Source organism: Oncorhynchus mykiss, chromosome 32, assembly GCF_013265735.2.
Source record: "Oncorhynchus mykiss isolate Arlee chromosome 32, USDA_OmykA_1.1, whole genome shotgun sequence".
Classification (NCBI taxonomy): Eukaryota; Metazoa; Chordata; class Actinopteri; order Salmoniformes; family Salmonidae; genus Oncorhynchus; species Oncorhynchus mykiss.
The window spans coordinates 9,082,901-9,100,033 of record NC_050572.1 but is presented as its reverse complement, the minus strand read 5'-3'; the positions used below and the strand labels follow the sequence as shown (position 1 = coordinate 9,100,033).

The window sequence follows — 17,133 nt, the reverse complement described above, 5'->3', positions numbered from 1 at the left end:
TGTGTTGTACCAAGCTGGTGGACATGTTTTCTAGATGCAGAGGACACAATGACTCTCTGCCGGTTGAGGGTGTCAATGTACCTCTCTTTTTGTTCGAGCTCCTTTCTAGTTGTGCTCAGATGGTCTCTGAGGTCATCATTTGTCTGACTCAGCTTGTCCATTCTGCTTTCTAATTTAGCTATGGATGCTCTGCTCTCCTCCCTGAACTGTTTCATCTCTTCTTTGAGTTTCTGGACAGTGTCCTCCTCTTGAAGCTTCTTCTCTCTGAGTTCTATGACCTCTGCTTCGACTAGAGAGAGGGTGTTGTGGAAACGTTGCATAGCAGGTGTTCTTATTGAAATTGTCATGTCCTTGACTCTGTCTGCTGCAGGTGAGGTAGGTAAAGGGACGTTGAGGGCTTCCTGCTGGGTCACAGAGACCATTGGGGTCTGCTTTTCTCCATCTCCCTCCTTGACTTTTTCCTCATTTTCTGAGATGATGTCAGCGTCTTCTTTTAGGGTAGCAAACCTATTCTCAAAAGCCTGGAGGCTTGAATCATTGCCTTGTATCAATACAGTTCCATTATTATATAAGTTTACTGTTTGATATGTGTTGCTCTGGTCAGCTTCTTCAAAAATGCTGATCTGACATCCTTGGCTGATGCCCCTCTTTTTTGAGAAAGGGAAATGGTTGCAAATAACCTTTTTCCATATGTTCCCTCGATTGGTATTAAAAATTAAATTTGCTCTTGTTTTGTAACTGGTTAGATCTGCAAACAGGCATTCATGGTTCTGTCCCATCAACAAACCTTTGAAACTTTTCTTAGCTTTCTCTGTTTGGATGTCTGGTGGGTAAACAATTTCCATAGCAACGCTGGTGATGTTGGCTACAATGTTGCAATAGAAGTGCTGTTTCTTGTATAATGCTCTCTTGTTTCTTCAGAGGACTGTTTCACTTTGTTGTCCTTTTTTCTTTTCCTTTTTCTTCTGTCCTTATTTTGTCCTTATTTTGTCTTCCTTTCTTCTGTTAACTAGATATTTTTTTTGTTATTCTTTGTAAGCTAGCTAGCTTCTTCCAGGAGAGTCCCTAGCAACTGCTTAGCAACATGTAAACAATTCAGCTAACAATTCAGCTAGCTAAGATAACTGTATAATTTTATAAAAAATAGTTACTTTTTCGAAATCCTGTCTTTTTGGTTTGTTGCTTGTATTGTCTTCTATTGAGTCTTGCAGTTTTCTTTTGATTTTTTCGATGTACTTCACTCTAAAAAACCATTTAAATCTCAATATATACAGGAGCTCATTTTTCAGCAGCTGCTCAATTTGGAACTCCGGAACTCCAGTTCTCACACACACTCTCTCTCTCTCTCTCTCTCTCTCTCTCTCTCTCTCTCTCTCTCTCTCTCTCTCTCTCTCTCTCTCTCTCGCACACACTCTCGTTCTCACACACACTCTCTCTCTCTCTCTCTCTCTCGTTCTCACACACACACTCTCTCTCTCTCGTTCTCACACACACTCTCTCTCTCGCTCTCTCTCTCGTTCTCACACACACTCTCTCTCTCTCTCTCTCAAATTCAAATTCAAATTCAAGCTGCTTTATTGGCATGAAAAACATTGTGTCAATATTGCCAAAGCAACAATGTATACAATATACATTGTAACAAAATATAAATGATAGCAAATAATAATATAAAATGGTAGTAAATAATAATACAAAATTAAATACAAAAATAATAACAATAAAATGGTAACAGTCTACAGTAAACATTAATAATTATAGTAATAACAATAATAGTAATAATAAGTAAGTTACTGTTTACTATGCAGATGTTATTATTCAGTGTCCCTCAGGCTATGGCAGGAAAATACATATTTGGCTGCAAGAGGAGCCATTGCTCCTTCGCCCATGAGTATTCTTAGTTTTTCCTCTGGGTTCAATTTGTAAAAATTTGGAATATATGTAGTCATTTCTGTGAATAATGAATCTCTTTGTGAGGAATATTTATCACAGTAAAGGAGAAAGTGCATCTCTGTCTCTACCTCCCCTGTCATGCAGTGACCACATACACGCTCCTCTTTGGGTAGCCATGTCTTTTTATGTCTGCCGGTTTCTATTGCCAATCGGTGGTCACTCAGCCTGTACTTGGTAAGGATCTGTCTCTGCTTCGTATCTCTGACAGAGTAGAGATAATCAGCCAATTCATATTCTCTGTTTAGGGTCAGATAGCAATTTAGTCGGCTTTGGGATTTTGTTTCGTTTTTCCAGTATTGTAAATAAGATTCCTTTGATTGGTTCATGATTTTGCTTATTGGAATTCTTTCTTTTGAAGCAGTGCTGGTGTCAGCTTGGTTGGTGAGGTCCAACACCATCTGACTGAGAGGGCTCGTTTCTGGGCTCAGCTCTTGGGCTTGAAGTGCTTTAAATTGCAGACTCGAATTTGGACTTGAATTTAGATGTAGCCAAAATTTTAATGATCTTTTCTGTATTTTCATTATTACTGGAAAACGGCCCAATTCTGCCCTACATGCATTAGTTGGTGTATTTCTCTGGACTTGTAGAATTTTCCGACAGAATTCTGCATGTAGGGCTTCAATTGGATGTTTGTCCCACATTTTAAAATCCAGTTTATTGAGTGGCCCCCAAACCTCACTTCCATAAAGTGCTATTGGTAGGATTACACTGTCAAATATTTTAGTCCAAATTCTAATTGGGATGTTGATTTTGAATAATTTCATTTTTATTGCATACATTGCTCTGCGGGCTTTTTCTTTGAGTGCCTTCACTGCCATATTAAAGTTTCCCGATGCAGATATGGTCAGACCAAGGTAGGTGTAATTTTTTGTGTGTTCAATTAAGGTGTTGTTCAGGGTGAATTTACATTTTTGTTTCTGACATCTGGTTTTTTTTTGGAAAATCATGATTTTAGTTTTTTGGAAATTTACTGCCAGGGCCCAATTATGGCAATATTGCTCCAGAATATTAATGTTTTGTTGAAGACCTTCTTTGGTTGGTGATAGAAGTACCAAGTCATCAGCATATAGCAGGTATTTCACCTCTGTGTCAAATAGTGTGAGTCCTGGGGCTGGAGATTGGTCCAACATGTCTGCTAATTCATTGATATAAATGTTGAAAAGATTTGGACTCAAATTGCAGCCTTGTCTCACACCTCGACATTGTGGAAAAAATTCTGTTCTTTGGTTTTTGATTTTTATTGCACACTTATTTTCTGTGTACATACATTTTATTAAGTCATACACCTTACCACCAAGCCCACTTTGTAGAATTTTGTAGAATAGCCCTTCGTGCCAAATCGAATCAAATGCTTTTTTAAAGTCAATAAAGCAAGCAAAGATTTTGCCCTCTTTTTTTTGGTGGACGTGTTTATTAATTAGTGTGTGTAAGGTGTATATATGGTCAGTAGTGCGATGGTTAGGGAGAAAGCCAATTTGACATTTACTTATTACATTTTTTTCTTGAAGAAAGGTTTGAATTCTTGAATTCAAAATGCTACAGAAAATCTTTCCCAAGTTACTGTTGACGCAAATTCCCCTGTAATTATTGGGGTCTGATTTGTCTCCACTTTTGTGGATAGGGGAGATGAGCCCCTGGTTCCAGACATCAGGGAAGCAGCCAGAAGTTAAAACCATGTTGAACAATTTAAGCACAGCATTTTGCAACTCAGGTGTGCTGTTTTTCAGCATTTCATTTCTGATGTTGTCTACACCACAAGCCTTTTTTGATTTAATAGATTTTAGCTTTTCATTTAGTTCTTGTTGGGTTATTGGGTAATCTAATGGATTTTGGTTGTTTTTAATGACTGATTCCAGGATGTTCAATTTTTCTTTAATTTCTAATTGGTTCTGGTTTAAGTCTTTTTGTGGGATGTTTTTGTATAGATTATCAAAGTAAGTTTTCCAAATTCCTACATCTTGTATGGCTAATTCTTGTGGCTTTGTTGTGCTTAAATTGTTCCACATGTCCCAGAACTGATTTTGGTCAATTGCGTTTTCAATTTCATCAAGTGTCTTGTTGGTATAATTCAATTTCTTGCATTTCAGTGTTTGTTTATACTGTTTCAGAGTTTCAAAGTATTCATATCGTAGCTCTGGGTTGTTTTGCTGCTTATGTTTTTTGTTTGACATTTGTCTTAGGTGTTTTCTAATTGTTTTACATTCATTATCAAACCATTTGTCAGTAACATTTTGATTTTTGCTTCTGATGTTGCATTGCTTTGGTTTTCTCAAATTTGCTTTCAATGCTGCTTTTTGTAATATGCAGTTGATGTTTTGGGTAGCTGAATTGACACCATCTTTATTGTTTTGGTACTGTGAGTTATTGAAAAACTGTATAGAGTTCATCATTTCATTTGAGTTCAATGTTTCAATGAATGCCTCTGCACTGTTTGGAGCCCATCTGAACGATTGGTTTATGTTGTAAAGTTTATTGGGCTGTTTTTTTGAATGAATATTGCCGGTTAATTTCTTCAGAAACACGTTGATCTGACTGTGATCTGACAATGGTGTCTGTGGTCTGACAGTGAATGCACTAATGGAGGAAGGGTCAATGTCAGTGATGGCATAATCGACTACACTTGTCCCAAGAGCTGAGCAGTAAGTAAACTGACCTAAAGAGTCCCCTCTGATTCTACCATTAAGCATGTACAGGCCTAAGGCTCGACAGAGATGTACTAACTCTTTTCCATTTTTGTTCAGTATTTGGTCAGGACTGTTTCTACTATTTATAATAGGGCTACTGTACAAGGAGGGGTGTCCAAATATGTGGTGGTTACCTCCCGCATCAGTGTAGTCAGGCTCAGAACCTGTTCTTGCATTGAAATCTCCACAAAGAAGCACTTTACCCTGCGCCTGAAATGTAATGATTTCTGTCTGGAGATTGTCAAAAAACTGATCATCATAATATGATGAATCTGAAGGAGGAGCATAAGCTGCACATATGTATACATCATTGTCACAATAGATTGTACCTTTGTTAAGTTTTAGCCAAATGTGAGTGGTACCTTTTTTCATTTCATTCAGTGCTAAGTCCTGCTTATGCCAAATGATGATTCCACCTGAGTCTCGGCCCCGTTTAACATTTTTATGTTTGATTGATGGTAGTAAACTTTCTCTATAGCCTGAGGGACACTGAGTATCTATGTCTCCACGACACCATGTTTCCAGTAGGATTATGATGTCCTGTCCCTTGATGTTTTTAATCAATTCTGGATTAGTTGTTTTATAACCAAAATGTGAAGAGTATAGGCCCTGGATATTCCAAGAGCTGATAGTTAATGATCTCATTTATAATAAGTGATATTCACTGGTTTGAGTAAAGTACATCGAAAAAAACAAAAAAAATAAAATATGTATATATACATATATATACATACATATATACACATATACATACATATATACACATATACATACATATATACATACACATACATACACATATATACATACACATACATATACACACATACATACATACATACATACATACACACACACACACATACATACATACATATATATATATATATATATACACATACACATACATATATATATATATATATATATACACACATACATGCACATACACATATACACACATACATACATACATACACACACACGTGCACACACACACACACACACACACACCATTACATATAATAATTATTATAATACCGGTGTCAATACATTTAGGAATATTTGTAAACAAATGAATAAGAATGGAATAAGATTGCATTGTACTTATGTTATGTGCAATCTGCAACCCTGTGTGTTTGTGTGTGTGTGTGTGCGCGTGCGTGCCCGTGTGTGAATTAAAGGGACTGTCTAGCTCAGTAGTCTGCATATTAGTTGCAGTAGTTGGCGCACCTCTCCTATCTCTGATTGTTCTAGGGGTCTTCTGCCAGAGGTTACCTCAGCATATGTAGGCTGACGATCTAATTGATACATGGTGTGGACTGCATCATGTGGTCTACTTCCCTGAAGGGCAGTGTTCTGACCGACCCTGGAGTAGTGGTCAGAGCTGTGTTGTGATGGGCTGGGTCTAGTAGAGCTGTGTTGTGATGGGACAGGTCTAGTAGAGCTGTGTTGTGATGGGCCGGGTCTAGTAGAGCTGTGTTGTGATGGGCCGGGTCTAGTAGAGCTGTGTTGTGATGGGCCGGGTCTAGTAGAGCTGTGTTGTGATGGGCCGGGTCTAGTAGAGCTTTGTTGTGATGGGCCAGGTCTAGTAGAGCTGTGTTGTGATGGGCCAGGTCTAGTAGAGCTGTGTTGTGATGGGCCGGGTCTAGTAGAGCTGTGCTGTGTTGGGCCTGGTCTAGTAGAGCTGTGCTGTGTTGGGCCTGGTCTAGTAGAGCTGTGCTGTAATAAGCCATGTCTGGCTCTTTTCTCCTCGGGATGGTGGAGGTACTGTTGTTTCAGAAGGTGGGGCGGGGGACCTTTGTTGCTGGGGTGATGGGTGTGTGGGTCCCTGCCAAGTGTTGCATCTTTTAGGTCCTTGGCAAAGGTTCTGATACTGTCCTGATCAAGATGTATATTATCATATAAGTGTTGACATGTCAGAGTGGGGTGGTGAGCCGTTCTGACGTTGAGCAGTGAGGCACAGTCCACAGTGATCTGTTGATTTATTTTGTCGATCAACTTTTCTGGGAAGTCTTTTCTTGGTAGGAGGGTGGACACAACTATATTGGTTGTTGGGAACATAGCCTGTGCCCGTTCTGCCACTCTTCTCACTGCCCCAGATACATTTTCACCTTTGGCATGAAGGTCGTTTGTGCCAGTGTGGATGATGATGTTGTCAGGGGTGTCAATCCTGGTCTGACTGAGTAGCTGCATTGCACTCTCAGTTGTAGGACACCAGAACTTATACACCTGGTGTCTAGGGAATAATCTTTCCTGGACTAAGAACTTCCCATTTGAATCAATTAGAATTGCAGTTGTGGGTGATTGTCTGGGTGGAGCAGACTGGGAGTCTGGTATTCTGACCTGGGCTGGAGCAGACTGGGAGGCTGGTAGGTTAACCTGGGCTGGAGCAGACTGGGAGGCTGGTATTCTGACCTGGGCTGGAGCAGACTGGGAGGCTGGTAGGTTGACCTGGGCTGGAGCAGACTGGGAGGCTGGTAGGTTAACCTGGGCTGGAGCAGACTGGGAGGCTGGTATTCTGACCTGGGCTGGAGCAGACTGGGAGGCTGGTAGGTTGACCTGGGCTGGAGCAGACTGAGAGGCTGGTAGGTTGACCTGGGCTGGAGCAGACTGGTAGGCTGGTGCAGTGTCATCCAGCTGTGTAGTGGAGGCCATGCTGGTCTCAGGTTCTGCTTGTGTTGTACCAAGCTGGTGGACATGTTTTCTAGATGCAGAGGACACAATGACTCTCTGCCGGTTGAGGGTGTCAATGTACCTCTCTTTTTGTTCGAGCTCCTTTCTAGTTGTGCTCAGATGGTCTCTGAGGTCATCATTTGTCTGACTCAGCTTGTCCATTCTGCTTTCTAATGTAGCTATGGATGCTCTGCTCTCCTCCCTGAACTGTTTCATCTCTTCTTTGAGTTTCTGGACAGTGTCCTCCTCTTGAAGCTTCTTCTCTCTGAGTTCTATGACCTCTGCTTCGACTAGAGAGAGGGTGTTGTGGAAACGTTGCATAGCAGGTGTTCTTATTGAAATTGTCATGTCCTTGACTCTGTCTGCTGCAGGTGAGGTAGGTAAAGGGACGTTGAGGGCTTCCTGCTGGGTCACAGAGACCATTGGGGTCTGCTTTTCTCCATCTCCCTCCTTGACTTTTTCCTCATTTTCTGAGATGATGTCAGCGTCTTCTTTTAGGGTAGCAAACCTATTCTCAAAAGCCTGGAGGCTTGAATCATTGCCTTGTATCAATACAGTTCCATTATTATATAAGTTTACTGTTTGATATGTGTTGCTCTGGTCAGCTTCTTCAAAAATGCTGATCTGACATCCTTGGCTGATGCCCCTCTTTTTTGAGAAAGGGAAATGGTTGCAAATAACCTTTTTCCATATGTTCCCTCGATTGGTATTAAAAATTAAATTTGCTCTTGTTTTGTAACTGGTAAGATCTGCAAACAGGCATTCATGGTTCTGTCCCATCAACAAACCTTTGAAACTTTTCTTAGCTTTCTCTGTTTGGATGTCTGGTGGGTAAACAATTTCCATAGCAACGCTGGTGATGTTGGCTACAATGTTGCAATAGAAGTGCTGTTTCTTGTATAATGCTCTCTTGTTTCTTCAGAGGACTGTTTCACTTTGTTGTCCTTTTTTCTTTTCCTTTTTCTTCTGTCCTTATTTTGTCCTTATTTTGTCTTCCTTTCTTCTGTTAACTAGATATTTTTTTTGTTATTCTTTGTAAGCTAGCTAGCTTCTTCCAGGAGAGTCCCTAGCAACTGCTTAGCAACATGTAAACAATTCAGCTAACAATTCAGCTAGCTAAGATAACTGTATAATTTTATGAAAAATAGTTACTTTTTCAAAATCCTGTCTTTTTGGTTTGTTGCTTGTATTGTCTTCTATTGAGTCTTGCAGTTTTCTTTTGATTTTTTCGATGTACTTCACTCTAAAAAACCATTTAAATCTCAATATATACAGGAGCTCATTTTTCAGCAGCTGCTCAATTTGGAACTCCGGAACTCTCTCTCAGTAAACAGTACTCTCTCTCTCTCTCTCTCTCGTTCTCACACACACTCTCTCTCTCTCTCTCTCTCTCTCGTTCTCACACACACTCTCTCTCTCTCTCTCTCTCTCTCTCTCTCTCTCTCTCTCTCTCTCTCTCTCGCTCTCACACACACTCTCTCTCTCTCTCTCTCTCTCTCTCTCTCTCTCTCTCTCTCTCTCTCTCTCTCTCTCTCTCTCTCTCTCTCTCTCTCTCTCTCTCTCTCTCTCTCTCTCGCTCTCACACACACTCTCGTTCTCACACACACTCTCTCTCTCGCTCTCTCTCTCGTTCTCACACACACTCTCTCTCTCTCTCTCTCTCTCTCTCGTTCTCACACACACTCTCTCTCTCTCTCTCTCTCTCTCGCTCTCACACACACTCTCGTTCTCACACACACTCTCTCTCTCTCTCTCTCTCTCTCTCGTTCTCACACACACTCTCTCTCTCTCTCTCTCTCTCTCGTTCTCACACACACTCTCTCTCTCTCTCGTTCTCACACACACTCTCTCTCTCTCTCTCTCTCTCTCTCTCTCGTTCTCACACACTCTCTCTCTCTCTCTCTCTCTCTCTCTCTCTCTCTCTCTCTCTCTCTCTCTCTCTCTCTCTCTCTCTCGCTCTCACACACACTCTCTCTCTCGCTCTCTCTCTCTCTCTCGCTCTCACACACACACTCTCTCTCTCTCTCTCTCTCTCTCTCGCTCTCACACACACTCTCGTTCTCACACACACTCTCTCTCTCGCTCTCTCTCTCGTTCTCACACACACTCTCTCTCTCGCTCTCTCTCTCGTTCTCACACACACTCTCTCTCTCGCTCTCTCTCTCGTTCTCACACACACTCTCTCTCTCTCTCTCTCTCTCTCGTTCTCACACACACTCTCTCTCTCTCTCTCTCTCGTTCTCACACACACTCTCTCTCTCTCTCTCTCTCTCTCGTTCTCACACACACTCTCTCTCTCTCTCGTTCTCACACACACTCTCTCTCTCTCTCTCTCTCTCTCTCTCTCTCTCTCTCTCTCTCTCTCTCTCTCTCTCTCTCTCTCTCTCTCGCTCTCACACACACTCTCTCTCTCTCTCTCTCTCTCTCTCTCTCTCTCTCTCTCTCTCTCTCTCTCTCTCGCACACACTCTCGTTCTCACACACACTCTCTCTCTCTCTCTCTCTCTCGCTCTCACACACACTCTCTCTCTCGCTCTCTCTCTCTCTCTCTCTCTCTCTCTCTCTCTCTCTCTCTCTCTCTCTCTCTCTAGACACACACAGACTTCAGACACACACAAACACCAACCCTTCCCTCCCTCCCTCCCTCCCTCCCCACCACACACAGTCCCATTCAACAAACCTTCGTCCATGCTGCGTGAGTTCCTCTTGCTGGCCGAGCGTTGGAATAGGGGGGCTGGCCTGTCAATCATAGAGCTGGCCTGGCGGGTCTGGGCCTGGGTCCGCCCACTATAGCGGAACTTAGAACCCAGCACTAGGAACTTCCTGGGAGTGGTAGCCACCTCAGTAGAGGTCAACCTGGAAATGGAGACAGAGGAACATTTATATAAATATCTATAAATACATAACTATAATATGTAACTTCCTGGGAGCGATAGCCACCTCAGTAGAGGTCAACCTGGAAATGGAGACAGAGGAACATTTATATAAATATCTATAAATACATAACTATAATATGTAACTTCCTGGGAGCGATAGCCACCTCAGTAGAGGTCAACCTGGAAATGGAGACAGAGGAACATTTATATAAATATCTATAAATACATAACTATAATATGTAACTTCCTGGGAGCGATAGCCACCTCAGTAGAGGTCAACCTGGAAATGGAGACAGAGGAACATTTATATAAATATCTATAAATACATAACTATAATATGTAACTTCCTGGGAGTGGTAGCCACCTCAGTAGAGGTCAACCTGGAAATGGAGACAGAGGAACATTTATATAAATATCTATAAATACATAACTATAATATGTAACTTCCTGGGAGCGATAGCCACCTCAGTAGAGGTCAACCTGGAAATGGAGACAGAGGAACATTTATATAAATATCTATAAATACATAACTATAATATGTAACTTCCTGGGAGCGATAGCCACCTCAGTAGAGGTCAACCTGGAAATGGAGACAGAGGAACATTTATATAAATATCTATAAATACATAACTATAATATGTAACTTCCTGGGAGCGATAGCCACCTCAGTAGAGGTCAACCTGGAAATGGAGACAGAGGAACATTTATATAAATATCTATAAATACATAACTATAATATGTAACTTCCTGGGAGCGATAGCCACCTCAGTAGAGGTCAACCTGGAAATGGAGACAGAGGAACATTTATATAAATATCTATAAATACATAACTATAATATGTAACTTCCTGGGAGCGATAGCCACCTCAGGAGAGGTCAACCTGGAAATTTACATTTTTACATTTGAGTCATTTAGCATATGCTTTTATCCAGATCGACTTAGATAAGACCAACCCCATACTACAGTCAGTTCATTCACTAAGGTAGATAAGACCAACCCCATATTACAGTCAGTTCATTCACTAAGGTAGGTAAGACAACCCCATATTACAGTCAGTTCATTCACTAAGGTAGATAAGACCAACCCCATACTACAGTCAGTTCATTCACTAAGGTAGATAAGACACCCCATATTACAGTCAGTTCATTCACTAAGGTAGATAAGACCAACCCCATATTACAGTCAGTTAATTCACTAAGGTAGGTAAGACAACCCCATATTACAGTCAGTTCATTCACTAAGGTAGATAAGACCAACCCCATACTACAGTCAGTTCATTCACTAAGGTAGGTAAGACCACCCCATATTACAGTCAGTTCATTCACTAAGGTAGGTAAGACCACCCCATATTACAGTCAGTTCATTCACTAAGGTAGGTAAGACCACCCCATATTACAGTCAGTTCATTCACTAAGGTAGATAAGACCATATTACAGTCAGTTCATTCACTAAGGTAGGTAAGACACCCCATATTACAGTCAGTTAATTCACTAAGGTAGGTAAGACCACCCCATATTACAGTCAGTTCATTCACTAAGGTAGATAAGACCATATTACAGTCAGTTCATTCACTAAGGTAGATAAGACACCCCATATTACAGTCAGTTCATTCACTAAGGTAGATAAGACCACCCCATATTACAGTCAGTTCATTCACTAAGGTAGGTAAGACCACCCCATATTACAGTCAGTTCATTCACTAAGGTAGGTAAGACACCCCATATTACAGTCAGTTCATTCACTAAGGTAGGTAAGACCACCCCATATTACAGTCAGTTCATTCACTAAGGTAGGTAAGACCACCCCATATTACAGTCAGTTCATTCACTAAGGTAGGTAAGACCACCCCATATTACAGTCAGTTCATTCACTAAGGTAGGTAAGACACCCCATATTACAGTCAGTTCATTCACTAAGGTAGGTAAGACCACCCCATATTACAGTCAGTTCATTCACTAAGGTAGGTAAGACCACCCCATATTACAGTCAGTTCATTCACTAAGGTAGGTAAGACACCCCATATTACAGTCAGTTCATTCACTAAGGTAGATAAGACAACCCCATATTACAGTCAGTTCATTCACTAAGGTAGATAAGACCATATTACAGTCAGTTCATTCACTAAGGTAGGTAAGACACCCCATATTACAGTCAGTTCATTCACTAAGGTAGGTAAGACCACCCCATATTACAGTCAGTTCATTCACTAAGGTAGGTAAGACCACCCCATATTACAGTCAGTTCATTCACTAAGGTAGGTAAGACCACCCCATATTACAGTCAGTTCATTCACTAAGGTAGATAAGACCATATTACAGTCAGTTCATTCACTAAGGTAGGTAAGACACCCCATATTACAGTCAGTTCATTCACTAAGGTAGGTAAGACCACCCCATATTACAGTCAGTTCATTCACTAAGGTAGGTAAGACCACCCCATATTACAGTCAGTTCATTCACTAAGGTAGATAAGACCATATTACAGTCAGTTCATTCACTAAGGTAGATAAGACACCCCATATTACAGTCAGTTCATTCACTAAGGTAGATAAGACCACCCCATATTACAGTCAGTTCATTCACTAAGGTAGGTAAGACCACCCCATATTACAGTCAGTTCATTCACTAAGGTAGGTAAGACACCCCATATTACAGTCAGTTCATTCACTAAGGTAGATAAGACAACCCCATATTACAGTCAGTTCATTCACTAAGGTAGATAAGACCATATTACAGTCAGTTCATTCACTAAGGTAGGTAAGACACCCCATATTACAGTCAGTTCATTCACTAAGGTAGGTAAGACCACCCCATATTACAGTCAGTTCATTCACTAAGGTAGGTAAGACCACCCCATATTACAGTCAGTTCATTCACTAAGGTAGGTAAGACCACCCCATATTACAGTCAGTTCATTCACTAAGGTAGATAAGACCATATTACAGTCAGTTCATTCACTAAGGTAGGTAAGACACCCCATATTACAGTCAGTTCATTCACTAAGGTAGGTAAGACCACCCCATATTACAGTCAGTTCATTCACTAAGGTAGGTAAGACCACCCCATATTACAGTCAGTTCATTCACTAAGGTAGATAAGACCATATTACAGTCAGTTCATTCACTAAGGTAGATAAGACACCCCATATTACAGTCAGTTCATTCACTAAGGTAGATAAGACCACCCCATATTACAGTCAGTTCATTCACTAAGGTAGGTAAGACCACCCCATATTACAGTCAGTTCATTCACTAAGGTAGGTAAGACACCCCATATTACAGTCAGTTCATTCACTAAGGTAGGTAAGACCACCCCATATTACAGTCAGTTCATTCACTAAGGTAGGTAAGACACCCCATATTACAGTCAGTTCATTCACTAAGGTAGATAAGACCATATTACAGTCAGTTCATTCACTAAGGTAGATAAGACACCCCATATTACAGTCAGTTCATTCACTAAGGTAGGTAAGACCATATTACAGTCAGTTCATTCACTAAGGTAGATAAGACCACCCCATATTACAGTCAGTTCATTCACTAAGGTAGATAAGACAACCCCATATTACAGTCAGTTCATTCACTAAGGTAGATAAGACCATCCCCATATTACAGTCAGTTCATTCACTAAGGTAGATAAGACAACCCCATATTACAGTCAGTTCATTCACTAAGGTAGATAAGACCAACCCCATATTACAGTCAGTTCATTCACTAAGGTAGATAAGACAACCCCATATTACAGTCAGTTCATTCACTAAGGTAGGTAAGACCACCCCATATTACAGTCAGTTCATTCACTAAGGTAGATAAGACCATATTACAGTCAGTTCATTCACTAAGGTAGATAAGACCATCCCCATATTACAGTCAGTTCATTCACTAAGGTAGATAAGACAACCCCATATTACAGTCAGTTCATTCACTAAGGTAGGTAAGACCACCCCATATTACAGTCAGTTCATTCACTAAGGTAGGTAAGACCACCCCATATTACAGTCAGTTCATTCACTAAGGTAGGTAAGACCACCCCATATTACAGTCAGTTCATTCACTAAGGTAGATAAGACACCCCATATTACAGTCAGTTCATTCACTAAGGTAGGTAAGACACCCCATATTACAGTCAGTTCATTCACTAAGGTAGATAAGACACCCCATATTACAGTCAGTTCATTCACTAAGGTAGATAAGACACCCCATATTACAGTCAGTTCATTCACTAAGGTAGATAAGACACCCCATATTACAGTCAGTTCATTCACTAAGGTAGATAAGACCATCCCCATATTACAGTCAGTGCGAGTAACTAAACTACATATAACTACAGGAATATATAGCCATATTGTAACAATGTATTACTACTGTAATAATGTATCTATGGCCCTTCTCCTTGTAATACAATAGTAATGTGAGAATGATTGAACCTGTCACGGGGGGTTTCAACAGTGTGCTGCTCTCTTACCTGAAGAAGGTGTGATGCTCCACACACACTTTCCACAGCTTCTTGGAGGCCTTGTAGTTTGGCAGTTTGAAACCAATGGCACTTTCGTAATGCTCCAGCTGCTGGAAGAGCAGGTCAACACCCTCCTATTAGCAGAGGACTACAGCCACAAACCCATTGATTTAACACGTAAACTAGTCACTTTGATATATTAGAGCTGTACTGTGGATCTGACTCCTGGGAGAGTAGGGCCTCTTGGGGGGGGGGGGGGGTCTAAACCACACGCAAACAAACAAACAAACAGAAATAAAGTTGACCTCTGAGGGGCGTATCTTGATGAAGAAGCTGCTGCGTTTGTAGGAGACCTTGAGGACTTTAGGCCAGGGGAACCGGTTGATCCTCAACTTGTCCTTGTAGACCATCAAACCCCCAGAACAAACACCCAGCATGATGTCCACTCCATCTAGATCCTGGAGAGAGGTGAGGTGAGGGGGGAGAGACAGAGAGAGAGAGAGAAAGAGAGAGAGAGAGAGACACAGACAGACAGACAGACAGACAGACAGACAGACAGACAGACAGACAGACAGACAGAGAGAGAGAAAGAGAGAGAGAGACAGACAGACAGAGAGAGAAAGAGAGAGTGTAAAACTCTTCAAATGCAAGACTGCTGGAACATTTTTATGATTGCGCTCAGATTTACAGTATACCATTCACTTTACACTGATTGCATTTTAATGCAATGACACCAACCCACCACTGGGGGGCAGGATAATGACCTCCATATTTTATTTAAATCCCTGCATCTCTGATACAAACAGATTGACCTCATTTCTGCTATTAAAACGGTGGTCTGACAGAGGCACGCGTTACTCCGTTTTTTTTGGGGGGGGGGGGGGGGACAGAGGGACAGACACGAACACTGACTCCACAGCTAACGTAGGCTACACTGCAGCAGACAGGAGGTGAGTGGGTGTTATAACCTCTAACTATGTAAAACACCGTGACCGAGTCCCAGATGGCAGCCTATATCAAATCAAATCAAATGTATTTATAAAGCCCCCCCCTTTTTTTTTTTTTACATCGGCAGATGTCGCAAAGTGCTTATACAGAAACCCTGCCTAAAAAATAAATTAAAAACATAAACAGCAAGCAATGCAGATGTAGAAGCACTCTATAGTGAACTATCTTTGAAGGGGCCCTGGTCAAAAGTAATTCACTATGAAGGGAATAGTGTGCCAGTTGGGACGCAACCTTGTTATCATCGTCAGGCCTGCTCTACCCAGATGTGATTTAACTGAACTCCAGCGGACAAGACAGGGAGGACACTGAGGGACTATCTGATCTAAAACACACGTGTCCCTTTACAGGTTGCCTAACTAAACTAACATATTATTCACACATCAACAACAATGTGATGTCACTACGCAGCACCTTCATTCACTTTTCAGTAGTGGAAATGTGTTAGCACTGTAGCTAACCAAACACTATAAAAAGCTTTAGCACTGTAGCTAACCAAACACTAAAAAAAGCTTTAGCACTGTAGCTAACCAAACACTATAAAAAGCTTTAGCACTGTAGCTAACCAAACACTATAAAAAGCTTTAGCACTGTAGCTAACCAAACACGTTACCTTGGCCTGGGTTGTGACTACATTACCTTGGCCTGGGTTGTGACTACATTACCTTGGCCTGGGTTGTGACTACATTACCTTGGCCTGGGTTGTGACTACATTACCTTGGCCTGGGTTGTGACTACATTACCTTGGCCTGGGTTGTGACTACATTACCTTGGCCTGGGTTGTGACTACATTACCTTGGCCTGGGTTGTGACTACATTACCTTGGCCTGGGTTGTGACTACATTACCTTGGCCTGGGTTGTGACCCTACATTACCTTGGCCTGGGTTGTGACCCTACATTACCTTGGCCTGGGTTGTGTCCCTACATTACCTTGGCCTGGGTTGTGACCCTACATTACCTTGGCCTGGGTTGTGACCCTACATTACCTTGGCCTGGGTTGTGACCCTACATTACCTTGGCCTGGGTTGTGACCCTACATTACCTTGGCCTGGGTTGTGACCCTACATTACCTTGGCCTGGGTTGTGACCCTACAGTACGTTACCTTGGCCTGGGTTGTGACCCTACATTACCTTGGCCTGGGTTGTGACTCTACATTACCTTGGCCTGGGTTGTGACTCTACATTACCTTGGCCTGGGTTGTGACTACATTACCTTGGCCTGGGTTGTGACTACATTACCTTGGCCTGGGTTGTGACTACATTACCTTGGCCTGGGTTGTGACTACATTACCTTGGCCTGGGTTGTGACTACATTACCTTGGCCTGGGTTGTGACTACATTACCTTGGCCTGGGTTGTGACTACATTACCTTGGCCTGGGTTGTGACTACATTACCTTGGCCTGGGTTGTGACTACATTACCTTGGCCTGGGTTGTGACCCTACATTACCTTGGCCTGGGTTGTGACCCTACATTACCTTGGCCTGGG

General features: G+C 41.7%; 1 protein-coding gene across 10 annotated transcripts in view; it reads right to left on the bottom strand.

Moving 5' to 3' along the window:
• LOC110489366 (protein 4.1-like) overlaps positions 1-17,133 on the bottom strand; it is a 115,901-nt gene that overhangs the window by 62,463 nt on the left and 36,305 nt on the right. For 9 of the 10 annotated variants that reach the window (XM_036970783.1, XM_036970787.1, XM_036970790.1 and 6 more), the window contains 3 exons: positions 14,945-15,097; positions 14,649-14,749; positions 9,990-10,165 (listed from right to left, as the gene is read on the bottom strand). In XM_036970783.1, the coding sequence (XP_036826678.1) occupies positions 9,990-10,165; positions 14,649-14,749; positions 14,945-15,097 (430 nt within the window). The remainder of the gene's footprint in view (positions 1-9,989; positions 10,166-14,648; positions 14,750-14,944; positions 15,098-17,133) is intronic. The other variant, XM_036970784.1, reaches the window with a different exon arrangement.